Consider the following 27,447-nt stretch of genomic DNA (forward strand, 5'->3'; position numbering starts at 1 on the left):
CTTGGGGGTTACACGATCAAGTTTTGCCCTTCAATTTTAATACACTCACAATTTTTTACTATTGCACTCACACTTTTACGAATTGAAACTAACTTGCATTCAATTTCTCATTCAAATTGCGTGCATACGTCACAGCTTCCAATTTTTGTAAATTTTGACAAACAGTATATGTAAAAGACTATCAAGAAAATAATTTATTTTTTATATTATTTTTACTATTTTTGAAGTTTCTCTTATTTCGAAAAAATTTGCAATATGGGTTGTGTTTAAAAAGTATGGCATCTTTTGCAAGTACTATTGTGAATAACGCAGCACTACTGCCAACTTATAATTAAAAATATTTTCAAATTCGGTTTGACATTTAACGAATAAGTATATTTAGCAGCAAAGTATTTATTTATTGTAATTGTAAAAAGTAATATTTGCTAAATTAAAAAATAATTAAGCATAAAGCAATTAACAAGAAATAGATTTGACTAGAAACAAGGAGTAACATAACTGTTGCGTATATATACCACATTGTATAAATATTAAACTGTGAGCATGGCAACAAGTGTTTGTAATTACACCTGTGGTGGCGGCAAAGAAGAACAAATTTATGAATTTCCTAAACTCACTGCAATTATAAGTCAACTAAACTATGAGTTTGAAAATTATAAGTATACAGTTTATCGTTGTGCAGTAAAATTTGTGTCATTGCAAAAAATATTTTTTAGTAAGTAAAAATACATATCGTACTCGTTCAACAATATTATATTAACTCAAAATCTTTTATGTGTTCACGAGAGACAAAAAAAAGTTTTCTTAATACTTAAGAAAGTTTTCTTCAACGAAAATTTTGCAATATTAAAAAAATCCATCTATTCTAGTATTCCGCTCTTGTCCATTTTATTTGTTCATTGTCTGCATTCTTTTTTGCCAAAAAGATAAAATAAAAAAATATGCTAAAAAGGATATATGAAGGTATAATGCATTAAATTATTGTTCTCCAACAGCTAGCAATATCCCATATAAATTAGTATTGGCTGTTATGGAACGGCATGGAATACGCGATGGTGATGTCAATTTAATGGTACCACCATTTCAATTAACGTCTCTTATACATGATGTATATTACGCTTGCGAAAAATTGGGCCATTTCTCCAAGTTATCATCATATACATTGGAATCTGCCACAGCAATTCTATCAAATTTCTTTTGGAATATCTATGATCCGTAAGTTTTCTTAGAAATATGTAATAATGTAGAATTGAACTTTAAAGAAAAAAAATATATTTTTTAGGCATCGTCGTCATTCAATATCATTGTTGGAGATCAAAATTACTTTTCTATTGCTGTGTAAATTATACGCTTCCGATCAAATGATTACAGAATTTTACAATTTACTTAATCACAAAAAGACCAAGTCTGTACCTAAATTAAATTTTGAATATTTATTAAATATTTTGGCTAAAATATTTTCATATATTGGCGAAGGAACTGCTTATGGATCGCAAAATATATCCTTAGTTATGGATCAGTGTTATGCTAGAGTGAGTATTACTAAAATTAATTGAAATACCAAAAGTAAATATTTAAATCATATTTGACTTTAAACTAGAAATTATTACCAACTTTATCTGTATACTTTTTTTGAATATATATTTTTGCTATGACTATGAATGTTACTAATACCTAAAGTGATTTAAATAAACCTTTTATTTCTTTGTAGATAGTAATTTTGACTATTTCTCCTATTTTAACTCTTATTTTACTCTATTGGATTAGTTATACTTACCTAGTTCTGTATGATAAATTTTAATGCTGGCTGGGACTTAATTACTAATATTTCCATTTTTTTGGATTGTAAATTTTAATTGTTATTTTAAATTTTTTTATTTTTCCATTTTTATAAACTCATGTGCTGAATTACCGTATTATTGATCGAATGAGCTATCGTATCGAAAAAAAGATTACGATATAGGAATTAAAAATGCTATAATCTCGAATAAGAAAATTACGATCAGTTTTACTCGATATCGATATTCGGCCTCAGGATTATTATTGCAAAGTAATACATTTACATTTTGGCATCAATGGCTATGTATTGCTATACTAAATATGTATTGCTATACTAAATAAATAGGATAGGATAAAATAAAAAAATGTATGTTAGTTTTCCTAATTAGATAATTAAAAATACATATATTTTTAGAGTCACAACTTATCTGGACTTACCGATTATCAATTCCATTCCCTATGGGCAACGACACAAACTCGGTTCCTAATCTATGCAAATTTAGTAGCACTAATTAAACGGATAGAGGATACCGAGAAACTTATACACCTAAATGTTTGTGCTTCCTGTCATATGGACAAAATAACGGGTATACGATTTAAATGTCAGTCCTGCAAAGATCTGTCATTATGTTTGAAATGTTTTGCCACCGGTTATACTACCAATAAACATCTTGCGGGTCATAAAATGTATGAAGTTTTCACTGAGGTAAATAAGCATAACAATTATGTATGTAAGTATGTTTTTATATTTTCAATTAACGTTCGTATTACAGGATTTGCCAACAAAAAAGTTTTCACATTATTTTGCTAAACTGTGTACTGTATTTCTTTGCAATACTAAAAAGTTGAACGAAGAAGAATCTAAAGGATTTTGTAATGCCAATGAAACAGCAGTTCATAATGACACAGAATTAATAACAATAGCCACCAATCGAACTTCGAACGCGTCTACGGTTAGTGTTAAAGCAGCAGCAGCAAGTGCTGTGGAAAACTCAAGGCTACCCCAATCACCAAATGACAAGATTCAAAGCTCGAATTTGCAAAAAATTGATTGTAAGTTAATAGCGTTTTCAAATAAATGTTTATTAATTTGTAGTTATGTACATATGTATATTTTAGCTTCATTGTCATGCCTGACTACAACTGCTTCAAATGCGTTGAATGTTTCTGGGAAACTGCAAATAATTATAGACAAACTATTGCATCAAAATGAGTATGACTTTTTAAAGAAAATTTAACAAATCATTCTTATAATATATTTTAATTTTTCAATTAGAAAACTGGAACAGCAATTAAAATGTGTGCAAACATCAACCCAAGATGAACTCTCGAGATTCCTAAATGATCATCAGCAATTTTTAATGGATATTATAACAGAAATGCGCAACTTTTCGGTAATTTGAAATACAAATTATATATTGCATACATATAAATTACAAATAAATTCGTTTTTAACAGCAAACCTCCTCGGTTACAATGAGTTCATATCCAACGTCTAGCACGCCAAATCGTTACAATTTTGTTAAAACTCCAACACGTTTAGATAATTTTAGTGCCGTTCTTAATCCACGAACTAATACAGTTACTATAAACCAATTTCATCCACCACTAAATACACCTAAAGACAATTTAACACATTCAAGTAAGTTAAAAAAATAATTTGAGAAAAATAATGAATTGATTGATTGATTTAATAATATAGTAAATGGCGCTGATATAAATCGTAGTTATTTGGATGCAAATAAATCGGATTACTCTATAAATGACTTGAGTTTGTGGTTTAATCAAAAACGTTTATCATCCTCAATGCCACCATCATTAGCATCACCTCCCCAAACATTAGGTGTACTTACTGAAGTTCCCTCTCAAGATGAACTTAATTGTCATGGCAGTGACGAAGACGTCGTTTTAACAATGCACACGCGTGAAACTGAAATGACAAATTTTAAACTTTTATTGCATAAAGTAAAAGAAATTGTAGAAGATTCGTATAGTGACAATACGGAATTATCCGAAGCTACACAAAATTTGGAAAATGTATTGGACTCTATTATTAAAACGGAAGAAGGCAGAAGAAAGAGTCTTAATTAATTATACACAAATATCCTTGTTATATATTTTGTTTGCAATTCTTTTTTTTTTATCAAGCTTTAACATAAAATATATTTTTTATGATGATTTTATCATTCCAGAGTATTTTTAATTTTCGATATTTATGTACAAAAATATTTTTTCTAATAAATTTATACCATACAAAAAATTTTACATATATTTAATTAATGGATAGAAAAATGTATGTAGAAAAATTAACTTATAAACATAATTAAAAAACCGTTCGAACCTGAAAGTTTCTTTAATAAATTTTTATGGAAATCTTACTTATCAATTTCGAACAGTCTGCTCTACATGCTTGCTACCCATACAAACCACCGACTAGTCAGATATAATAGAATTTATTCTGCAGATGTCAAACGGCTCCTAAATGAAAAAAGAAAAGTTTGAAAAGAACTTTTGTTCAGATCCCCCCAACTCAAATTGAAGCTAAAAGAAGATTGCATTCAAGACTTAAAAAGCTATCTAGAAATTCATAATTTTTCAAATCAAATTAATCATTTGAAAAATGTATTTGCCCCGAACACATCAAATGAAACAATTGAGTTGCCACCTGTTGTACTCCATTTTAGAGCAGCTCCTAAGGTTTTAAGATAAGAGATATCGAAAAGGCTATTATTGATTTAAACTCCTAGAAAGCACCTGATATTGCTAAAATCAGTAACAAAATGCTTATGATGCTACAACAGATAGCAATAAAAATAATTATTTTTAATGCTATATTACGTCTTGAATATTATTCTCCAGAATGGAAGGTTTCACTGGTTACCATGATACCTAAGCAGGAAAAAGATCACACAAAAGTATAATCATATAGATCCATCAGCCTGTTGTCTACCAATGAACAAGTTCTAACCATTTTAATAGAACAGTTGTATTACGAATCATCACTATGAATTAAAAAAAAAATACAGTACTATTGAAAAAACTCATTAACTTGAAAATATTGTAGGGAAAACATTTGTTTTGCTCTCCATAGACATTTCACAAGCATTTGAGTCTAAATTTTCCCGCAAACACACATAGGCTATTGGAAAGTTATTTAACTACTCGACCATTTAAGCTTAAAGAATGAGACTTTTTAAGTTATGTAAACTCATTGAAGCCTGGGACCCTTTTATACTTCTGATATACCAACTAACAATCGCAATTATACATCAATATTAAATATACTGCTATTCTTAGCATTCATGAAAACTCTTAAGAAGTCTCTAATCATTTACAAGATCACATATTTGAATTAGAAAAAAGCTTAAGACAATGGAAAATAAAAGTTTACGAGCGGAAATGTACACATATAACCTTCACATCAAGTAGAGAATCATGTCCCCCCTATTCTAATCAGTAACCCAACAAAATTAAAGTAGTCGTGCGATGATTTTGTCATCAGCTGTATATACAATAAGATACTACACAGCAGAATATAGCAGTCTCATTTCAAGTACATTTACCGTTTGTGCTATTTTGTGATCTGTTAATCTGGTCATATAATATTTGATAAATAAACTAAATCATGTTTTATTTTCATTTTATTTCATTTTTAAAATCGTTACGATTCTTACAAAATAAAGTCCATTATATTACTACAAATAGAATTAGAACGCTTAGAAAAAACATGTCTGTATTGCTGTCAAAAAAAAAAAAAAAAACAAATTAAAGTACTTTATATCTTCCCTTATTGAAGACGTGATGGGCTGAACTAAGTTTTAGCAACTCTTCCTTGATAAGACGGGTTATTTCCCGTTTCGCTTTTTGTACAGCCAGTTCACTACAGCTTTCTATGGCCAAATAAAGTTTGCGTTCACCTTCGGGGGGATTTTTACCAGTTGGTACATAGGTGCCGCGCACCGTAAGACCAGCTTCTGAATATTCGGATATTTGAGCCAGAGCTTCTTTTGAAGTAACTTTCCAGCGTGCTTGTTGGGGGAAATCATTAATTTCGAGTTCTTCCTCATATTTTGTGAAGGAATTGGGTTGATTGGGAAGAATTCCAGATATGGTAGCAATTTCCTCTTCGTCTTTGGGTTGATAATTGAGTTTATTGTTCAGTTTGGCAGCCAACTGTTCCACTACGGAACGGGCAGTAATCATTGGCTGGCCAGTTGCGGTGCCCTTGAGTATAGCATCGGCAGCCACTTGAGTGCTAACCTTGCCATCGATTCCTAAGTTTTTATTGGAGCTTATCTTTGATGCCAGACGTTTGGCCAATTCAAGCTTATCAGAGCCCAAAGCCCCAGCAGCTGGTGTCGTAATGACAGAAGCTGCTGGAGCGGTGCCAGCTGCAATGACCGTACTGCCCGCCGTAGGGGTGGTTACCATAGTAACTGCAGGAGTGGGTATGGAAGTATCCTTGACTGTGCGTTTTGCTGCAAACAGTTGTTCAATTTGCTGGTCGATATCTTGTTCAATATCCTCTTCGTCATCGGAATCAGCAAGACCCAGCGCAGCTTTCTGAAGTTTTTTGCTTTCCTTAGCGGCATTAGCTTCTTGCTCGTCGAATTTAAAACCTTTTCCACTAAAACCGCCGCCAGTATGAACTTTCTTTCCTTCAGCTTCTTGAGCATTTTTATAATCAGTCCATAATTTTTGCAAGTCATCCGGTACTATAGATTCGGCAAGCTCCAAGGCTCTTATAATGTCACCAGCATAACGGCCTTGATCGTGAGTGAGAAATGTCCATGCACTACCCTTTTTGCCGGCACGTCCTGTTCGACCACACCTACAGAGAAATATTGCTTTAATATTGTTGAAAAACTAGATAAATCGATGCCATTTTTGGACTATAGTTAACTTACCTATGAACATAATCTTCAAAGTGATTGGGTACGTCATAATTAACAACTAAAATTAAATCCTTCACATCTAAACCGCGAGCTGCTACAGATGTAGCTATCAATAAACGCACCTTACCAGATTTGAAGTCTAAAATTGTCGAATCTCGATCGAACTGATCAATGCCTCCGTGCAAACTCATACAGGGATACGAGGCCTTCATTAGATCGCGCAAAAGTATGTCGGCATTTTCTTGTTTATCAACAAAAACTATAATACTACCCTTTTCCTGATAAATACCTAACAGTTCTAAAAGTTTAAAGAATTTAGCATCATCCTCCATTATGGCAACATGCTGTGCGACATCTTTGCACACTATTGACCGGGCGCCAACAATTACTTCTATCGGTTTCTTTAGAATGCGACGTGCCAAAGCTTCCATTTGACGAGGGAATGTGGCACTAAACATAACCGTCTGTCGGTCTGGTCGCACATTATCTATGATCCGCATTACTTGCGGCTCAAAACCCATATCAAACATACGATCGGCCTCGTCCAACACTATATATGTTACACGTCTCAAATTAGTCACACGTCCCGAATTGGCGGCCAACATGTCTATCATACGCCCGGGAGTGCATACAATAATTTCGGCGCCCCTTTTTAATTCAGCGATCTGCTCCGAGATACCTGTGCCACCGTAGACGCATACCGCTTGTAGATTTAAACTTTTTGCAAATTTCCTAATATCTTTGCCAATTTGCATACACAATTCACGGGTAGGAGCCATAATAATTGAAATTGGACCATCGCCGTCTTCTAATGGAGGTTGATCCAAAATGTGCCTAAACATTGGTAAAATGAATGCTAGCGTTTTGCCACTGCCTGTTTTAGCAATACCTATTAGATCACGTCCAGACATAATGGCCGGAATCGCTTGACATTGTATGGGAGTTGGTTTTTCAAAACACAATTTACGTAGAATATCCATTTCCTTTTTGCTAACACCACATTGAGCCCACGTCTGCAAATATAAAAATAAAATATTCAGTAAATTTGATATTTTGAATAATTCATTTAAAAATTTTAATATTGTAAAACAAATCGCTTATTTATTCTTGTGATGGGTTGTTTATGAACAAGTTATATTGAACAATTCCGTCAAATGAACAGTGTGAAGTTGATCCATCCTCCTGTTCTTTATTGTTATTTTTATTACTTTTGTTCGTTTGACATTACTTTAGATTTTTGAAACTTATCTTGTTTTATTTTTATTTTCTTCATTATAAAAAAATTATGTTAATAATAAGCCAAATTTTTTTCCAAAAGCAGAAGTCACATCTGAACTAAAATAACAAACTTGTATATTTATGTATGTATTTGTTCTGAACAAAAATTACCAATTAGTAAATAGAAAGATTACGCACATAAGGATATGTATTCCTTCATTGCGCGTAACCTGCAATTATCACCAACAAAATCATCAGCTTGACATTTTACCAAAGAAACCTTGTTGGCTAAATATAAAATGATTGGCCGGTCAGTGGTAAATTATGCGGCTCCAGTGTGGTCATCATCGCTGAGTGATACACAGTGGAGTAATAGTGGAGCATATAACGTGGCGTCCTCAACATATGCCCTTTACGTTTTTTACTGTTCGTCCAACCCACCTCATTCCGTCCAGTCGATGTGACGTTACATCATGGCCATGATCTCCACGATGCAGAATTCTAACCGAAATTATGATGATGTTACAACAACAACGATTATGCCTCTAATTCATTCCTAACTATGAACATTATACACTAACTAAATGATTTAATAAGAATTCATAGGAATTCTGAACAACGTACCTTAATTGGCTTGGGACAACCTTTGCCCTTAACTTGTATTCCCTCCAATTCCGTGCGATATTTTTCAACTTCTTGCTGTGTCATGCGGGCGAGCTCTGGTACTTCGACATAGAAATTTTTACGAAATGCTGCGTAATCAACGCCGGAATGATCGATTTTAGCCAATTCTTTACGATGTTTATTCGCTAAACTTGCTGCAGTATCCTTTATATCTTCCAATTCCTCTTCGCTGGAATACTCTAGGCTGTCCATGTTTTGTTCAATAAGTTCACCTTTATGTTTGTCCTTTGTAGTTTTTTTCGCCACACCAGTAAGGATAACGACGCCCTGTTGATTTTGCTTGGGCTGGGTAACAATATGATTAACGTTCCGTACTTCTTTGTCGACTTCTTGCATATAAGCATCCAATGGATCAATTTCATCGTCTTCATCAGTCGCCATATTATTGCCAGCATTATCTATTGTATTAGACTTTTCTTCAAGTTTCTCCATTTCTAGCTTTTCCTTTAGTTTCCTTTGTTCTAACTGCTGTTGTTGAATCTTTTGCTGTTGTAACTGAATTTGCAATTTTTGTTTTTCTTCTTTAGCCTCCTCCTCTTCTCTGAGTGCTTCGATTTTCGCCTTAGCTGCGATAACAATACTTTTCGATTTTAATCTATATACCTTTTCGTCATCATCGTCATCTTTGGGTTTTTTAATGCGATGAAATTTTGATGGCGGCGAGTCTGGCTCCTTCTTGAGTTCAACTACAAAACTGTTATCCTCCTCTTCAGATTCATCTTCAAGACTCCATTTTTTGGCAGAATGAATAGTAGTCGTTGGCGGTAGTACTGATTTGAATTCTTTTTTATTTGCTTCCATTTCTTTGAGCTTACGTTCTGCACGCCAACGTTCAATGCGTTCACGACGTTTTATCATTTCAAGCTCTAAACGCCTTTGTTCCTCTTCTTTATCAAGCTCCTCTTCAGATGCTGAGCTACTGGATTCTGCTTTGATTATTATTGGTGGTGTAGAGGTTGTATTGCGTGCATATTCAACTTCGCGGTCACGCTCACGTTCCCTTTCTCTGTCTCTTTGTCGTTCTCGTTCACGATCCCTTTCGTTCCGTTCCTTCTCACGTTCTCTCTCTCGATCGCGTTCTGCTTGGCGACTAAAAATATTAAAATAGCGTATGAATGTATAAAGATTTTATATATTTGGCTAAGTTTACTTACAATTTTTCACGTTCATAATCTTTTGATTTAGATGGCGATTGCCTTCTGCGTTTGTCATCGCGCCTATTACGTTCCATATCCCTAGGATCACGTTCATTGCGATCACGTTTTCTTTCATCCCTCATTCGGTTGTTGCCATTACCATTGCGGGCGAATCTGTTGTCCTTTGGCGATCGAGATCTACTCCTGGAATAACGACGTTTTCTTTCTCTATCACGATCTCTGTCACGCTCTCTTTCATATTCTCGATCTCTGTCACGTTCCCTTTCACGATCACGATCTCTTCTGAAAATATATAAAAAAATTATACTAAATGTTATTAAAAAGCATGAATTGAAGTTATCTCCTACCCTGAACTACTCTTTGACATTTTTCGGCTTTAAAAATTTATCCCGTTTCAGATCTGTATAAAATGTAGTTTTATTTATGAAATCTAAATAGATAAACACACAGATTAATTTTCGTTTTAATTTAATTTTAAAAGATTTGCACGATAAAATATATAATTTTCCTTCAAGAAAATGCCGCACATAAAAAAAGAAAACAAAACGTTTGCGTCTTTGACGTTTGTTATAAAGCGTATGTTCAGTATATTCTTCTTGAATATGTTCAGTACATGAATCAATTGGTAACAGTATGTACTCAGCTGTTTGCCATTAACCCTAGGGCGGATTGTAACTAATATTTTTATTTCTTTAAAGTATTATAATGTTATGTTCATTCACACTAGAGTTTTTAAACGTTTGAAATGATTAACAAATTATTTATATGTATGGATAATCATCTCGATTTTGAAATGATTAACTCAGCAAATGTGAAAATAATATAAAACTAAAACGCAGTCATAGGAATTTAAATTCAATATATATAATAACAAATTTCTCATATATTAGGAAAATAATCTGATCATTATTGGTATCATTGAATAGTGCTTCAAAATACCTTTAATATTATATATAATATGGTACTGTTTATTAATATTGTGAATCAAAAATTCCTTTTCCTTATATGACAGTACTTCAGAAAATTTTGATATACAGAATAAGTGATTTTAGCGAAGTGTTACTGGGATCTTGATTTGGTTCATAAGAATGTAGGAAATATCTTCTTGCTGTGTACAAGCAAGTCTGTACTCAAATTTGAAAAATGTTCTCCTTAACCCGAACTTACCTTTGACATCTACAAACACTAATTAGCAGAAAAAAAATAAATTTTAAAAAAAAAACGTACATTTTTGTTTTTAAAATGTTTTTATTGTCTTACCCATATATATTAAATTTAAACAATGTTTTAAAGCTAAATTTCCATACAAATTTTGATTTTAAAACGTTTAAATTTAAAAATTGTTTATGAATAAGGCCTTTATATTATATAACAACATTTTTATAACTTAATAGTATAAAAAATCTTCAAGTTTAAAAAAACAATTAATTTTAAAATAAGAAAGAAAATTTTTGTTCCAATAATTTTTGTATGTTATAATAGAAAATATACAAATTTTTTTCGGTGTGATTTGAAATTTTATTTTGTTATCATTTCCTGGACAATAACAGACTATAGTAAGAAGCAGAGTCATTTTTGTTATTTCTCTTTATGCAGCTGTACTTCTTTTGTTTTTGGTGAAAAAAATTCCTTTTTGGAGATTTAATAACAATTTTTTGCTTGTAATCACGAATTAAACGATTGCAAAAACCTAATAAACGCAAGAGTATAAAATCTCGATCGAATATAACAATTTTATTATATTTTTCTTGTTTTAAAAAACGGCTTCAAAATTGGAAAAATAAGGAAAAATAGAAAAATGAGCTACAACGATAAGAACGATGGGATTTCGAAGGAGGAGTGGTTGATGCGTCTGGAACAATTTCCATTTAAACAAGCCGATATGAATCGTTTAATAATGAATTATTTGGTAACAGGTGGGTAAATAAATATTTTAAATACAAAATCAGAAGTACTACAAAATGATTTATTGCATTTAGAGGGATTTAAGGAAGCAGCAGAAAAATTCCAAATTGAAGCTGGTTTAGAACCTAGCATTGAACTGAACTCGCTGGACGATCGTATTCTAATACGCGATGCTGTTCAAAATGGGCGCATACAGGAAGCAACACATTTGGTCAATCAGCTGCATCCTGAATTGTTGGACAATGAACGTTATTTGTTTTTTCATTTACAGCAATTACAACTAATTGAACTCATTAGGTAAGTGACTAGAAAACAAACTATTTATATAAACAAACAAAATAGGAATATTGGGAGAGAGATAGGTTACTTTTATATCATATATAACATGGAATTTACATATGTATCTATTACGATTAATTTTATTTCATTTCTTAATAACATCAAGAATACTGACGAAGGTCGAATACATTTTATTTTGGTAGAATCTTTAGCAATCATAAGCATACATATTTTTAGTTGAGAAGAAAATTATACATTATTTGTGAATAACCAATTTTACTTAAAACTATTTTATTTATACAGAGTTGGCAAAATTGAAGATGCTTTAACATTTGCTCAAAATAAATTATCAGAAGCTGGAGAGGATATTCCAGAGGTTTTGAGCGAATTAGAAAGGACACTGGCACTTTTGGCCTTTGAAAAACCTCAGGATAGTCCATTTTCATATCTACTCGAGCAATCTCACAGGCAGAAGGTAATACCGTATATGTAATACAACCATAATTTTCATTATTTTATTTATTTCTTAAAAGATCGCCAGTGAATTGAATGCTGCCATTCTTAAATGTGAACACAGTGCAGATTCAACACCCAAAATTATGTTTTTATTAAAACTTATTATGTGGGCCCAATCAAAATTGGATGCCAGTGAAGTTAATTATCCCAAAATGAAAGATTTGGAAACTGCCCTTATTGAACCGAAATAGGTGTTTTTTATTTTTATCAGCATCATTTCATTCATTTTTAAAGTTTTATCAGTTTTGATTAATAAAACAAAAGAATTATTGAAGAAATGAAGCAAAATAAAAAAAACATTTTAGAAGTCGTACCTTAAATACTACTTTAATTTATACATTTTATGTCATTCATTTGTAACTGGTAGATGTTAAAAATATATAAAATAAATATGCAATGTAATAAACACCATTAAAACCTTGAATTTAGAGCTTCATTTTTTTATTTTATACAAAACCTTTAAATCCCGTCTTGATACATATATATTGAAATTTCCACAATTTTTTTATTTTCAAACCCATAAAGTACATATATTCAGGATTCTTACATATAGTAAAGTTGATATAACGATGCCTCTTGGTTGAAACGTTCCGAAGGCCACATATATCTTTCGGAATATATCATACATAATGTTAATTTTAGTCCGTATTCATACTCTAATGGATATATATCCATGTAAATACACACAGTATATCAAGAATGAAAGAGAAGCGATTTTATATTCGATTATAAAATGTATTAATTTCATTTATAAGTACATACATACTTACATTTATCCCTAACAATTAAAAAAAAGTGTAAAAATATATGAAAGCAAATTTGTTTGTTTTAATAGATTCATTGGATTTCTTTACGAAACAAATTTCAAAATTGCAATTAATGAAAGGTATAAAATTAAACTAACTGATATTAAAGAAAACATTTATGTATGTAATTTGTTGTTGTATAGAGATAAATTATAAATTTAAAAACAGTGACGATAACATGTAGAAAGATGCCTATAATTTGAAGAAATTAAATTTTACCATCCAAAAAATAAATCCATAGCTTTGTTCATTATACCGGAGCTCTTTTGGGGAGCATTTACTCCCGCCACAACTGAAGTATCGTTTTGAGCACTCTTGTAGGCGGTTTGAGCCAATGGACGCACTTTTGGAGTAAGTGTACTGCTGAGAGTAGAAAAATTTAGATAAATTGTTTATTTTTAGAAATTCGTTACTTACGTTGCATTGTTTTCGCATTGGTTCTCTTTATCAATTATACTTCTGTCCTTGCATTGTGTGACACCAATCATTATATTGTTGGCTAATATTTTTTCATTATAGTTTAGGGCCTTGTCACATTCCAGCCTTGAAGAGTATTTCAGGTGAACCCAATTGCCATTTTGAGAGGGAAATACTTTATCAACAATAGTACCACACTGGGCAAAATGTTGTAATACCGTCGAAGATGCACTAGAGGGAAAACCGAATACAGTTACCCAAAATTCTGTATAACGTGGTTGGGTTGGGCACTGCATCATTAAGGAGGCATTAATGCCACCCGTATTATTTGCATTAGGTGTCCCAGGCATTAATGGGGACATAACACCAATTCGTGAGACATTAAAAGAAGCATTATTACCCATGTATGATTCATTAAAATGTCCAGCTGGAGTGTTTGACAATTGCTGTTGATGTGTACTCTGGTTCATGTTATATGCAGAATTTATACTGCCATTCTGCTGTCCCATTACTGGAGTACCAAATTGCGTTTGAGGTTGCAGAGATCGTGTTGGTGTCTGGACTTGATTGCGTTCATTGCGCAAAGAATCGAATAATCCTTGTGTTGGTGGCCCGGACATACTGGCGTTATGGCTTTGAATTGGTGTTCCCGGGTAATTTGTGATATTTTGAACAGTTGGAGGTGTTTGTTGGTATCCACCAAAAAGTGTTTTCTGTCCCAATACAGACCGATTGTACTCTTGGGGTGAGTTTGTTGCCAGTCCACTAGGTGATGTTGCAAATCCGAACGAGACATTTCTTGCTCCCGCCTTATTTGGTGAAAGTGTATTGTTTCTGGGTGTTGTAGGTGTTTGCTGTTCTCCCAATAGGAACGATGGTAAATATTGATTTGTAGCAGGGCTTCCACCTGGACTTCCTAATGCCATTGGTTCCATGTTCTAGTGTTTGAAAAATCTAATTTATTATTAACAATTTTTAAAGAATGCTTTTGGACAGTCGCAGCGTTTTAGCAAATACTCTTTGTGCGCTTGACAGCTGTCAAATATTTGAATAAATTTTAAGCAGTTGCATTTGTCTATTGTGAATGATGGTTTAAAATTATCTTTATACACTGTTAAAAATTAATATTTTTAATTCTCTTGTAAATTCTGTTGACTATAAAAAAAATAATTCACAATCTATTAAGTAAAATTCAATAACCTGTGGCTAGTTTCTGGTATTCGGATAGAGAAAAAGGTTATTAAATGTCGCAATTTTGTATTCTTTTATAAAATTGTCAAAAATTCTAAACCTCCTAAAACCTTTGTTTTACGCGAAATATTGGAAATCCCAAAATTTATTATTATTATTATTATTTACCAAGAATCTTAACATCGTATTTTTTGCTATTCTAACGTCTTTTCACTTACTTGGGGGTTACACGATCAAGTTTTGCCTTTCAAGTTTTAATACACTCACACTTTTTTACTAATACACTCACACTTTTAAGAATTGAAACGAACTTGCATTCAATTTCACATTCAAGTTGGTGTTCAATTTTTCATTCAAGAAAACAGCTGATTACATTTTTATGTCCAATTTGTACTAAACTTGTTTTCAAGTTGCGTGCTGCCTACGTCACCGCTTTCAATTTTTATAAATTTTGACAAACAGTATATGTAAAAGACTATCAAGAAAAACTTGATCGTGTGGCTGCAGTGTTATCACTTTAGATTAAAGGTAGGGTCACACATGGAAAATATTTGCTCAAAAAGCGTAACCACTTTTTTTAGCACAAATTTGTTTCACGTGTTTACTCTTACAATTGTTTTGTAAGATCAAACAGCATCAAATAAAATAAAACAAAATTTTTAGTTTTGAATTATACAAAGTAAAATAAATTTTGGGAATAAATAAAAGAATTCCAATATATTTTATTTAGAGGTTACGTCTTTTTCGTCAAATATTTGTCATGTGTGCCCTACCTTAAGGCTTATTATTAATGTCATATACTATTATTATTATTATTATTATACTTTATATTAAACATTTTTTATTGATTATTATATTTTTTAAAATTTTAATTTTTAATTTACTTTTCTTTAATTTCTATTCTTACTATGTATATATTTTTTAATTTTATGTAATTAATTTTTTCTGAGTGGAATATGAATCATATTTGGCCCTAGGGCTGGATTCTAAATAAATGAAATAAAATATACTTATTGTCCATCAGTAGCTAATCTTGAGTATTTAAAAAGTCTAAAAAGCCTATTAAAATTGTGAACCCAAAAGTTTATTTAAATTTATAAATGAATTAAAGAAGTTGTATTACAAAAATCAAATATTATAATTAGCCAGGATTTGTTGCTAAGAGTTAATTTTTCATGATATGCTCTAAGAACGTTCCAAGCATCTCTAGCATTTTTAAAGTTGGCAATACGAAAAACTTCTGTTTCATCAACAGCCACCCAATCAATATAGTTGATTCATTATTTCTATTTCGGTACGGACTTCTGGGATTTCATTTTGGTAATATCCAAGATTCAAACAGTAATTGAAAAAAACTAATTACACAGTGGGAATTCAGGCAATAAAAGTAACCAACTTTATTTGTTCGCGGTTCTCACACAATCTTAATTTTAAAGAACCATAACCTATTAAAATTGTGACCTCAAACGTTTATTTAAATTTATGAATGAATTATAGAAGTTGTATTACAAAAATCGAATATTATTTAACTTGGGGGTTACACGATCAAGTTTTGTCTTTAATACTCTCACACTTTTTTACTAATATACTGAAACTTTTAAGAATTGAAACTAACTTGCATTCATGAATGCAAATTTTCATTTCCAAAAAACAATTTCAAAAAATACTACAAAAATAAGTTACAAGTATTATTATCTCAATCTCAGATTATTTTTTATCGTGACGATTTATACTGACAGTTCTCATACAATAATTATATTAATTCGAAGTATATCGTTACGATTCGCAAAGATCCATAACTATTTTCTTACGTACATTAAAAAAACTGTATATTTATAATGATACTAGCTGATCCGGCAAACGTAGTTCTGCCATATAAATTATTTCTAGTGAATATTTTGGTTAAATAAAAACGAATAAATTCTAAGCGAATTTGGCATTTTACTATAATGCCAAATACCTATAATGATTATAGGTATTTTGATGCCAAATGAAGAGAAATACAAACAAAATATTTACTCAAAAAATATATATATAAAAAATGGGTTGACATCCTAATGACCTAGCGTTATCAAAAATATATAAAAACAATTTCATAAAAATTGATAAATATTGATATTTGTATATTGCTCATACTAAATACTAAAATGTCTGCTAAAAAATGGGAGGGTGAGGGTCGTTTGATGAAAACTTGGGGATATAGTTATTCTTTAATGCCAAATAAAAAATGCAAAAAAAAAGTTTTTGGCAAAAAAAAAAAAATGTCCAAGCGGTATGAAATATACTTTACGACCAATTCTCATAGCTCCCAAATATACATACAAAAATTCATAAAAATCGGATTAGCCGTTTCGGAGGATTTGAAACACAAACATTGTGATACCAGATTTTTAAATATTAGATTGTCATTTGCCGGACGAAGCGACATTGCCTTAGTGTCTTTTAATATTATTTTAGCACAAAAAATAGTGTTATTATTTGTACATTTATTAATGTAAAAATTTAATTTTAAATCTAAAAAATACGAATATATCGCCAAAATTAGCTGATTTCTAGCTATTTTTAACACTCTTTTGATTTTAAAAAGTTACCAACACTAATGTTGACGTGTTAGTGAGAGAGAAATTATTGTGTTGAAAGAAATATTTACCAAAACAATTTCTTCTATCCCAACTATTTCCCTTAATATTTGGTAATATAATTTGCCAAAATCTAATTTAGCCATATTCAAAATGAAGTGTCAACAATAAATATTAATTAAAGTTAAAAAATTCTGTGTGACAAGTTGAATTAATTAAGAATTTTGAAGATTTAAATCGTTTATATTTGTCTTTTGCACACAGTAAAAGTGATTAGTGAGGAAGATGAATGGTGGAGCTGGTAAACGCACTGGCTCTAGGCATGTTATGGTTGTTTTGATATTATGCATCCTCTGGTACATTATTTCATCTAGCAACAATGTTATTGGTAAAATGGTTCTAAATGAATTTCCGTACCCCATGACGGTGACAATGATCCAACTATGTAGCATCACATTGTACAGCGGACCATTCTTTAATTTATGGCGGATACGAAAATATCAGGATATACCAAGGGGCTATTATCTGCGATTGATAGTTCCACTGGCTTTTGGTAAATTCTTAGCATCTGTAACATCACATATTTCCCTGTGGAAGGTTCCAGTGTCTTATGCTCATACAGGTAACTTCTTAAAGCAGTTTAGTAATTATGTACAACAAAACAAAGTTAGTGACGTGTGTATTTTCTAATAACAATTTTAATTTGTTTATTAATTTGCTAATGTACATATATTATTTATATGATTTGTTATCATTGTACAGTTAAAGCCACCATGCCTTTATTTACGGTGATACTGACACGTTTAATATTTCGTGAGAAACAGCCAACACTGGTCTATTTGAGTTTGCTACCAATTATAACTGGAGTTGGAATTGCAACCATGACTGAAATATCATTTAACATGATGGGCTTGGTATCGGCTTTAATATCAACCATGGGATTTTCCTTGCAAAATATATTTTCAAAAAAGGTAGGTACCTATTTTTAGAAAGTATTCTTTAATACCTATACAATAAGTAAAATTAAGAATAGCATTTATGAATTATTAATATTTTGCAATAACATATACATTTATGTTAGGATTAAGTAAATGGGTGTTAAGTTTATTCTGAGATTGGTTTACAGATATCGTACAATAATGGGTATTTCAATTGAATTAATTATAATTTTTGCGATAAATAAAACTTTTAACTCAAAATCCGCATAACTTAGAACTAGTTTTTGGGATAAAGATAATATTCATTAACAGCCCAATTATGAATAAAAAATTGCCCGGTTTTTTACTTGAAGATGAAATTAAAATAATCAGATTATTTAATCTAAAAATAAATATAATCTAACGGTAATTCACTTTGATGGGTTCAAGTTTAAACTTCGTAGTATTGCCATATATGTTGCATTTTGTTATCAAAACAGTGAGTAATTTAGTTAAATCCGCCAGTATTGGCAGCTTAAAATAGCAAATAAATCAAAATAATCGACGACCCATAAACAATATTCGTAGATAAAGGTAATTTAATTTCCAATCTTTAAGACAAAAAACCGCTCTTATTGTTTATTTTGTTTATAATCTACGTATAACTGAGTATCATTGACTAGTTAAACTTAAGTTAGAACAGCTGAAAAAAAATAAAATAAACAATTCAGCACGCCAGTTAAATGTTCGATATTTTTTAATATGGTTTATTAACATCATTATAATTTTTATATCCATTTTAATTACATTTTCGTCTTTGCTTTTTTTAAATAAAATTTAAATTATGGCCATATTTATAATCCATTAGTGAAAAACACAATCATTGGTTAACGCCAGCCTAAATATGTTTCAGGTTTAACTTTAAAGGGGGTTAAGCTTTTGGCACGTCCATTAATTGGATTTATTTGCTAGTTTAAGCTGCCTGACAATATTTTCGATTAATCTTTGAAAAAAAATTCAAACAGTACGAAAAGCTGATGAAAAAATATTTGTGTAGGATTTATAAAACAATATAATCGACTACCCAAAAACAACATCTTCTAATATATAAAAATCTCGTGTCACAATGTTAGTGTTTGAACTCCTCCGAAACGGCTCAACCGATTTTTATGAAATTTTGTATGTATGTTTGGTAGGTAATAGAATAGGTCGTAAAGTATATTTCATATTGCTAGGTCATTAGGGTGACCCTATCCCGAATTTATTTTAACCATTTTTTGGGAAAAATCTTTTTTTTCGCATTTTATTTATTTGACATTAAAAAATACCTATAACCCCAAATTTTCATCAACCGACCCTCATCCACCCGTTTTTTAGCCGAGATTTTAGTATTTTGTATGAGCAATATCCAAATATCAATATTTAACTATTTTTATGAAATTTTGTATATATTTTAGGTAGGTACGAGAATATTATATATCATACCGCTAGGACATTTTCGCCAAAAAATTTTGTTTGTATTTCTCTTCATTTGGCATCAAAAATACCTATAATGCCAACTTCACTTAGAATACATTCGCTATTTTTTATTTAACAACCAAAATATTCACTAGAAATAATTTGTATGGCAGAACAACGTTTGCCGGATCAGCTAGTAATTATAAAAAATTTAAAAATCTCATTTCAAAAAATGTTATCGCATAATAATTTTTGCATAGGATAACATAAGACGAGACGGAATTGTCAAAAACCTAAGTCTGTTGTGAAAAACCTATCAAAAACACGACTATTATTACTGTATAACTTCTAAACTAAAAGAGAGCAGGTAAAACTATTTATACCATTAGAATGTCTCGGATACACTATTAACGGTTAAAAAGTTTAAAAAAATATCTGACATTTAGGGCTGGTTTTTGAGTTGAAGATTGGAGTACATTAAGTTTAATCTACGAATGTGGATTTTGGGTCGTCAATTATTTTGTTTTAAACCCAATAATGATGGGTTAAACTCTGCAGTAAATCAGAAAGTACTAACAGCTGATATATATAAAGTATTTGTGTAGGAAAACATAAAAAATGGATCATTTCAGCTCTAAAGAAGATTTAAGAGACTTAAAAATATAAAGGGCTAATATACACACCATCAAAAATATGGAGGCGATATTCATTTTGTAATTTCGCTTGTAACACACAAAATATTTGTCGCAGACTTACATTACTATATACATATATTCTGGGTCCTCATAAGATTATAAGACGATGTCCGTTGTTGTTGTAGCAGCATAAACAATTTTACAATAATCAATCTGGGGGTTCTGCATTTTGTTCAAGTCCAAGAAATTGTGCTACTTCAACAGGATGAGTTAAATGAACAGTTAAATATGTGGAGGGTGTCATGAGGGCCCTGACCACAAGCTGGGCATACGTTTAGGACGGCACGGTCTATGCGGGACCAAAAGACATTAAGTCTGTTGCTCCATCCTGATCTAAGTTGTGCCAGAACGACTCTTGTTTTACGCGGCAGAATCTTCTCAGCGTCTGCTATCGGTGGTTGGCGACCTCCAAGTACTACATTCATACGGTATCCTGCTACCGCGGAATTGATGGCGTTTCTGTGAATATACGAGCGGCAATCAAATGGATCCTGCACATACCTCTGTATGCTCTCCTCGTATTTCCGTAGGTCCTGTCTGACATGCCTCGGTGGTGTTCTGAGGTTATTTGAAGGCAGCCTGTGACGGTCCTTAAGGCTGCATTTTGACAGCTTTGAATATTTATCCACTGGGTATCACTCAACAAAGGCGACCACACTGGAGCAGCATAGTTGACCACAGACCGACCAATCGTCTTGTAGTTAGCAAGCAAGGTTTCTTTGTCCATACCCCAAGTATTGCCGGCTAGTGCTTTGAGGACCTAGTTCCTATTTCGCGGTTTATGCGTGATTGCAGTGGCGTGTGCTGATGAGGTAAAAAGGCTATCAAAAGTGACACCCAAGATTTTCGGGTGGTTCACTGTCGGAATTTGTACGCCGTCGACCATGATGCATAAGTTGAGTTTTACCTCCTTCTTCCAGGTGGTGAAGAGTGTTGCCGATGACTTCGTTGGTGATATCTGCAGGTTACGTGCAGTGAAGAAATTGTGGATTTTGTTTAGATAACCATTTACCAAACCGCAAAGCTCATCAACGTTGGGACCTGTCGCCAAGATGGTGCAGTCGCCCGCATAGGTGATAACCTCCACACCCTGTGGGGGCACAGTGAGTTTAGAGAGGTAGAAGTTAAACAGGAGCGGCGACAGGACCTCGCCCTGAGGGACTCCTTGTTTAACTCTACGGGGTTTTGAGAATTTGTCTCTAAACTCCACGAACGACTGCCTGCCACTCAGATAATTCACTATCCATCTCTTCGTGTTGTTGGGCATTGTGGACTGCAGAATGTCCAGGAAGAGTGTGGCGTGACTGACAGTGTCGAAGGTCTTCGACAGGTCAAGTGCCACTAGGATAGTCCGTTCACAAGGCCTCTGCTGATTTAAGCCGTGTGAGATTTGAGTGACTACGGCGGATAATGCTGTGCATCTTACGGAATCCATGCTGGTGACGAGCTGCTGGTAGTTGACGGGTCAGCGGGGGGAGGAGAAGAGCTTCGAGTGTCTTCGCTACAGGTGACTCGCGATTTTCCCAGGTTTTAACAATGGAATCACTCGACCCATTTTCCAGACATCGGGATTTGTTAAGCTCCTTATATATATTAGCTATCGATCCTAGGGTCGTCAGGGTTTGTACTTCGGATGTTATCACGCTCATCTCACATTCCCAACTCGCGATTTTCCCAGGTTTTAACAATGGGATCACTCGACCCATTTTCGGGATTTGTTAAGCATCTTACTGACAGGTTAAAAACGGTTGTGTTATAACGCTCATCTCACATTCCCACGACAGCCGATTTTACGCAAAGGAATGACGAGTTCACTCGGCCAAGGGCTGTCAACCCAGCAAAAACAACTTTACAAGACGATGTCCGTCCGCATGTTTGTTGGAAACACCATAGGTCTCATATAGCCCAAAACTTGCTGAAATTTTTTTTAGTTATTTATTCATTAACTTCAAAACATAAAAGACTGTGGCCAATTTTCAACTATTACTCACTGTTGATAATGTATGTTTGGTATTGAAAATGTGCAATATAGGTCAATGATTTAACCTAGCTGATTCAAGGCCCTTTTCCGACCCTAGACCCTACGTCATATACTCCATTTTAGGTTTTATTCCTAAATTCAATTTAAGACTCAAAAATCTGTTTACTTAAGTAAATCATGGTACTAAATTTCAAAACGATTAACACGACGAAGCTAAGTACAATTAACATTTTAAATCATTCGTCTCCAACCAGGGATGTTAAACGATGTTTTCAATTTTGTACCACCCTCAAAAAAAAATTGTACTTTTTGGACCGTCGCGGTACCATTTTTTTAGTTTATTAAAACATCAAAAAAGTACATAAAAATTAAATTGTACACAAAAAACAAAACTTAACATTAACATACATTAAATTAGCTACTACCGACCAAAAACTACAAATGTTTTAATTTTTTACTGACTTCGGCTGAAGCTCTAAATTGATTACACAAGGCAACAAAATCGGAAAAAAATTTAGAGGCTTTTTAAACCACTACAAAATTTTGATGTATTGTGGTCCAGTAGTACAAATATGGTCCAAATTTTAAATTCTATGTAGAGGATTTTTTAAAAAAAATGTTTAAGTAAAATTGTGCTTTTTTATACGTTTCTCCATATAAGTAATGATAACTAAAAAACGGTTACTCCGATATTATTAAAATAAACTTAAAAAAAATTAAATATACATAACCTATTTTCCGTTTAATCGGCTCAGTAGTTTCGGATTTATAATAACAAATTGAAGCAAAGATATATTTTTACGTGAAAATAGCTAATATTTTTGTATTCAAAAACTCATGAAAAATCGAAACGGCAGAAATTGTTCAGGTTTAATGATTTATCACAAAGCCACGTATAATAGAAACAACATGAGAAATATATCATAAAAACCATTCTTTTCGAATTTATTCACAATTAAGTGAATTCGCCCATATTCGCAAAATTTTAGCTTTTTGTTTGATATACATAAAATTGAGCAGTTAATGTTCTTCTTTCGATTGATTGAATTTTGAAATAATTTTCCCCATGCTATGTACAAATTTTAACTAACATATATATTGCGTTTCAATCGGCTCAGTACTTTCGGAGTTATAATACCAAATTGAAACAAAAATATATTTTTTACGTGAAAATAATAATAAAACAAATGTAAAATTGCACTCAAAGTTTCGATTTTTCATGAGTTTTTTAAAACAAAAAAATTTGCTATTTCCACGTAAAAAATATATTGTTTGCTTCAATTTGTCATTATAACTCCGAAACTACTGAGCCGATAAACGCAATATATAAACGGATTAATGGTTATGTGAAACTCAAATTTTCAAAGTTTATTTTAATAATATCGGACTAACCGTTTTTGAATTATCATTAATTATGTGAGGAAACTTCTAACACAATTTTGTAATTTTACTTAAAAATTTAAAAAAAAAAATTTCTCCATAGAATTGAAAATTTTTATCATTTTTGTACTTAGGTAGCAGTGGTGCATCAAATCTATATAGTGGTTATACATGCCTTTTTTGCTGATTTACATAACCTTTTATCCGTTTATATATTGCGTTTCAATCGGCTCAGTAGTTTCGGAGTTATAAAGTTTGAAGTAAAAAATATATTTTTTTGTTTTAGAAAGCTAGATTTTTTTGCCGAAAATGGCAAAAAAAAATTTCAGATTTACTGGTTTATCGCAAAGCCTCATGTAATAGAAACCAAATGAGATATTGATCATGAAAATTGATGGATTTTTTTTTGAATTTATTCACAATTAAGTGAATTTGCTCATTTTCACAAAATTTTAGTTTTTGTTTGATATACATAAAATTGTTCTTCTTTCGATTGATTGAAATTTTGAATACATTTTTCCCATGCCATGTACAAATTATGTAAATCGCAACTTTTCTAAGTTTATTTTAATAACATCGGACTAACCTTTTTTGAGTTATCATTAATTATGTGGAGAAACGTCTAAAAAAATTGATAATTTTACTAAAACTTTTTTTAAAAAAAACCTGTTCATAGAATTTAAAATTTGGACCATATTTGTACTACTGGAATCACAATATGTACATCAAAATTGTGTAGTGTTTAAAAAGCCTTTAAAATTTTTCGATTTTGTTGCCTTGTAAATAAAAATAAAAGTCTTATGAATAATATGAGATCAAAATCAGTCACTTATTTGTTTAGTTAATAAACTATTGGGAAGTTTTACATCATAGCAGAATGAATTTGTCGTTCTTAACCAATCTTTTGTCTGTATGAGACTTGATAATGTTAGTACATGTAGTCTGTTTATTTCCTTAGTTTTTATTATATTTTGAAAATAAAAAACTATTTTCAAATTTGCCACAAATGCAATGAAATGGACGCAATAATTTGTTTACTATATTAAAAATTCAAAGAGGGGAAAAACATTTTTAAATTGTACCAAATGAGTCGCGATAGTACCACGTACTTTAGAAGGTCAAAATGTACCAAAAAAGTACAATTGTACCAACTTTAACAACTCTGTTTAATACTCAGTCGTATAAAAACTAACAAAAGGCAAGGATGTGTGCGGTTTTTTTCTTTTACACAAATTTTATTCTCTTTGCACTGACCAAAACAAATGTACACAAATATGTTTGCTATTGAATAAAAACATCAACGGATATTTTCAAAAGAAATTTTTTACAGTGTACGCACATCGTAACACTAGAATAGGAAGCAAATGTATTGTTGTGTGAGTTTGGTTAACTCTGTTTTAAATACACATAAGCATCGAAATATAAAATTATATATATTCTGGGTCCTTATAAAATTCTAAGACGGTGTATCACCAAAATCCTCGAAAAAAGTACAAATATCTTCCCGGAATATATGTCTATAGAATTGTGGTATCCATAGCCGAATTATTGTTATTTTTCTTTATTTTTATAGGTGCTAAAAGATACTGGAATTCATCATTTACGCCTATTACATTTACTTGGTAAATTAGCTTTATTCATGTTTTTGCCCATTTGGATATATGTGGACAGTTTCAAAGTTATTCAACATCCTGCAATTGTAAGTATTTATTACAGTTTGTTTTTTTACATACTAATGAAGTAAATAATCCTGTATATTTCAGATAAATTTAGATTATCGTGTTATAGCGTTATTGTTTGCCGACGGAGTTTTAAATTGGCTACAAAACATAATTGCCTTTTCTGTGCTTTCACTTGTTACGCCCCTGACATATGCCGTGGCAAGTGCATCGAAACGTATTTTTGTTATAGCCGTATCTCTGTTGATTTTGGGAAATCCAGTAACATGGGTAAATTGCTTAGGCATGGCTCTGGCTATATTAGGTGTATTATGCTACAATAGGGTGGGTTTTCATTTGTTTTTAAATATGATATAAACTTACTTAACTGATATATATATATTTTACACTTCCATTTTAGGCAAAACATATAAGCAGAAATAAATCTATTATACCCACCACCACACAAAAAAGTAATATCAAATATACTTCATTGCAAAATAATGTCGATCCTTATTACCGTGGTTCAGTTACAACAAATACCAAAATTCCAAATGGCTATAGTTCGAAAAATGTCACAAATAGCCTTTTGGCTAATGGCAGTACAGTGCCTAATGGTAGTACAACTCGACTCTTATTCGTTTAGTTAAATTTTAATAACTTTATAAAAGTAATAATAAAATACAATTGAATTTAGAAATACTATACAATTTTATTTATATAAACACATATACTACATACATACATATAAAATGCATGTATAAAAAATATAAATTTTATGTTAAACCATTGTTTTCACATCTACAGGCTATAATTTTAATTTTATTTTTGCCATATTCTTGTAAAACTTTGTGAATGCGATTTTATTTCGTTTCTCAGTATTTTTGTTGCATATTTGTCTTACTTATTAATCAATGATGTTTAATGTAAAATAATGACCCTTTCAGTTATTTAAGTCTGTTCTTGTTTTTGCAATATTTAAAAATGTAAATACACCAATATTTAAAAAAAAAAACGAAATATTAGATACTACTACTATAAACTTCCTATTTTTAAAGTTTAAGAAAACATTCATAAACTAAAATTATTGACGCAAACTTTTGTATATATCGTAGAGAGAAAACAAAAAAATACGTTGACAAATACATAAATATGTACTTTGTTTATTAAAAAAGCAAAAATAATAAGCAAAAATAAAATAAACTTAATCTAAACAATTTGAAAATAATAATGATTTTATTTATACATATAATACAAATAATCAAGTTTATTTTAGCTAAGCTTGCGTAGGTAAGTTCTTTTTATATGAAAATGAAAAACTGTTTTAATATCTATGTCAGTATGTAATTCATAGAATACATTTTACCTAAAATCCATCAATAATATAACTATTGGGAAACTAACTTCTTCGAATTTATTTGTGTAGAGTTGTGTGGCCTAAGAGAAAACTCTGTTACTTTTCACACATGTTTTGAATTTATGGTTATCAAAACATAATAAAACCTTACTACCAGAGATATTCGAAACCATCTATCTTTGAATTTCACGAAAATTACTTTTTGATGGTAAAATGTTCAGTAAAACAGACCTCATCTATGGTGTGAATTTCATAACAAACATATTCAGCCCAATTATGAATAAAAATTCCCCGGGAGTTTTTTCCCTTTTCCCTTTTCTCATTTTTCCTATTCAAATTCAATGGGAAAAAACTCCAGGGGAACAAACTCCCGCGGAATTTTTTATTCATAATTGGGCTGATTTTTTTTGCCCAGTTGGCATAAATGAAATCAAAATAATTTAATTTTATAAAAATGCAAAATCTCTCTATCTAAAGCTGGCCACACACGGAATGATTTGTTAGCCTGATTTGTGATTGAAAATTTTCAATTACTTGTGATTTTGTTCGCGCACAGCCCCATTAACAAGTAACAA

The 27,447-nt window shown here is 31.4% G+C and overlaps 5 protein-coding genes across 6 annotated transcripts; 3 read left to right on the forward strand and 2 right to left on the reverse strand.

The window, feature by feature from the left end:
• Positions 1-434: 434 nt before the first annotated feature.
• dah (discontinuous actin hexagon) lies at positions 435-4,039 on the forward strand. The gene is made up of 9 exons (XM_065507731.1): positions 435-715; positions 996-1,215; positions 1,283-1,532; positions 2,195-2,485; positions 2,553-2,832; positions 2,899-2,992; positions 3,056-3,173; positions 3,238-3,421; positions 3,482-4,039. The coding sequence occupies exons 1-9, from the start codon at positions 544-546 to the stop codon at positions 3,868-3,870; spliced, it is 1,998 nt and encodes a 665-aa protein (XP_065363803.1). The 5' UTR covers positions 435-543; the 3' UTR covers positions 3,871-4,039.
• Positions 4,040-5,402: 1,363 nt separating this feature from the next.
• Positions 5,403-10,229, reverse strand: Prp5 (pre-mRNA processing factor 5). Its single transcript, XM_065506647.1, has 5 exons — positions 10,081-10,229; positions 9,731-10,015; positions 8,517-9,666; positions 6,687-7,687; positions 5,403-6,610 (listed from the first exon to the last, which is right to left on the reverse strand). The coding sequence occupies exons 1-5, from the start codon at positions 10,098-10,100 to the stop codon at positions 5,545-5,547; spliced, it is 3,522 nt and encodes a 1,173-aa protein (XP_065362719.1). The 5' UTR covers positions 10,101-10,229; the 3' UTR covers positions 5,403-5,544.
• Positions 10,230-11,325: 1,096 nt separating this feature from the next.
• On the forward strand, positions 11,326-12,850 carry Hou (GID complex subunit 8 homolog protein Houki). The gene is made up of 4 exons (XM_065508918.1): positions 11,326-11,649; positions 11,713-11,935; positions 12,221-12,392; positions 12,451-12,850. Exons 1-4 carry the CDS (start codon positions 11,532-11,534, stop codon positions 12,622-12,624), a joined length of 687 nt encoding a protein of 228 aa, XP_065364990.1. The 5' UTR covers positions 11,326-11,531; the 3' UTR covers positions 12,625-12,850.
• A 387-nt stretch (positions 12,851-13,237) lies between these two features.
• Nup35 (Nucleoporin 35kDa) lies at positions 13,238-14,663 on the reverse strand. 2 transcript variants are annotated; one of them, XM_065509026.1, is made up of 2 exons: positions 13,657-14,663; positions 13,238-13,599 (listed from the first exon to the last, which is right to left on the reverse strand). In XM_065509026.1, exons 1-2 carry the CDS (start codon positions 14,589-14,591, stop codon positions 13,455-13,457), a joined length of 1,080 nt encoding a protein of 359 aa, XP_065365098.1. In that variant the 5' UTR covers positions 14,592-14,663; the 3' UTR covers positions 13,238-13,454. The 2 variants fall into 2 exon arrangements, with proteins under 2 accessions (XP_065365098.1, XP_065365097.1); XM_065509025.1 differs by having other exon boundaries at positions 13,238-13,602; positions 13,657-14,661.
• Positions 14,664-17,451: 2,788 nt separating this feature from the next.
• Positions 17,452-26,746, forward strand: LOC135957785 (solute carrier family 35 member E1 homolog). The gene is made up of 5 exons (XM_065508587.1): positions 17,452-18,048; positions 18,189-18,397; positions 25,431-25,556; positions 25,621-25,860; positions 25,937-26,746. The coding sequence occupies exons 1-5, from the start codon at positions 17,712-17,714 to the stop codon at positions 26,159-26,161; spliced, it is 1,137 nt and encodes a 378-aa protein (XP_065364659.1). The 5' UTR covers positions 17,452-17,711; the 3' UTR covers positions 26,162-26,746.
• The last annotated feature ends 701 nt before the right edge of the window (positions 26,747-27,447 follow it).

The sequence above is a fragment of the Calliphora vicina genome, chromosome 4, assembly GCF_958450345.1.
Source record: "Calliphora vicina chromosome 4, idCalVici1.1, whole genome shotgun sequence".
Classification (NCBI taxonomy): domain Eukaryota; kingdom Metazoa; phylum Arthropoda; class Insecta; order Diptera; family Calliphoridae; genus Calliphora; species Calliphora vicina.

Coding starts and splice junctions, on each gene's coding strand:
- Nup35 (XM_065509025.1), bottom strand. CDS start 14,591: ATGGAACCAATGGCATTAGGAAGTCCAGGTGGAAGCCCTGCTACAAAT. Junction 13,603..13,656: donor CAATGCGAAAACAATGCAAC/GTAAGTAACGAA, acceptor TTCTACTCTCAG/CAGTACACTTACTCCAAAAG.
- LOC135957785 (XM_065508587.1), top strand. CDS start 17,712: ATGAATGGTGGAGCTGGTAAACGCACTGGCTCTAGGCATGTTATGGTT. Junction 18,398..25,430: donor AAAATATATTTTCAAAAAAG/GTAGGTACCTAT, acceptor TTATTTTTATAG/GTGCTAAAAGATACTGGAAT. Junction 25,861..25,936: donor GTGTATTATGCTACAATAGG/GTGGGTTTTCAT, acceptor CTTCCATTTTAG/GCAAAACATATAAGCAGAAA.
- Hou (XM_065508918.1), top strand. CDS start 11,532: ATGAGCTACAACGATAAGAACGATGGGATTTCGAAGGAGGAGTGGTTG. Junction 11,650..11,712: donor AATGAATTATTTGGTAACAG/GTGGGTAAATAA, acceptor TATTGCATTTAG/AGGGATTTAAGGAAGCAGCA. Junction 12,393..12,450: donor AGCAATCTCACAGGCAGAAG/GTAATACCGTAT, acceptor ATTTCTTAAAAG/ATCGCCAGTGAATTGAATGC.
- dah (XM_065507731.1), top strand. CDS start 544: ATGGCAACAAGTGTTTGTAATTACACCTGTGGTGGCGGCAAAGAAGAA. Junction 716..995: donor ATTGCAAAAAATATTTTTTA/GTAAGTAAAAAT, acceptor GTTCTCCAACAG/CTAGCAATATCCCATATAAA. Junction 2,993..3,055: donor AAACTATTGCATCAAAATGA/GTATGACTTTTT, acceptor TTTTTCAATTAG/AAAACTGGAACAGCAATTAA.
- Prp5 (XM_065506647.1), bottom strand. CDS start 10,100: ATGTCAAAGAGTAGTTCAGG. Junction 10,016..10,080: donor ATGTCAAAGAGTAGTTCAGG/GTAGGAGATAAC, acceptor ATATATTTTCAG/AAGAGATCGTGATCGTGAAA. Junction 9,667..9,730: donor GATTATGAACGTGAAAAATT/GTAAGTAAACTT, acceptor TAATATTTTTAG/TCGCCAAGCAGAACGCGATC.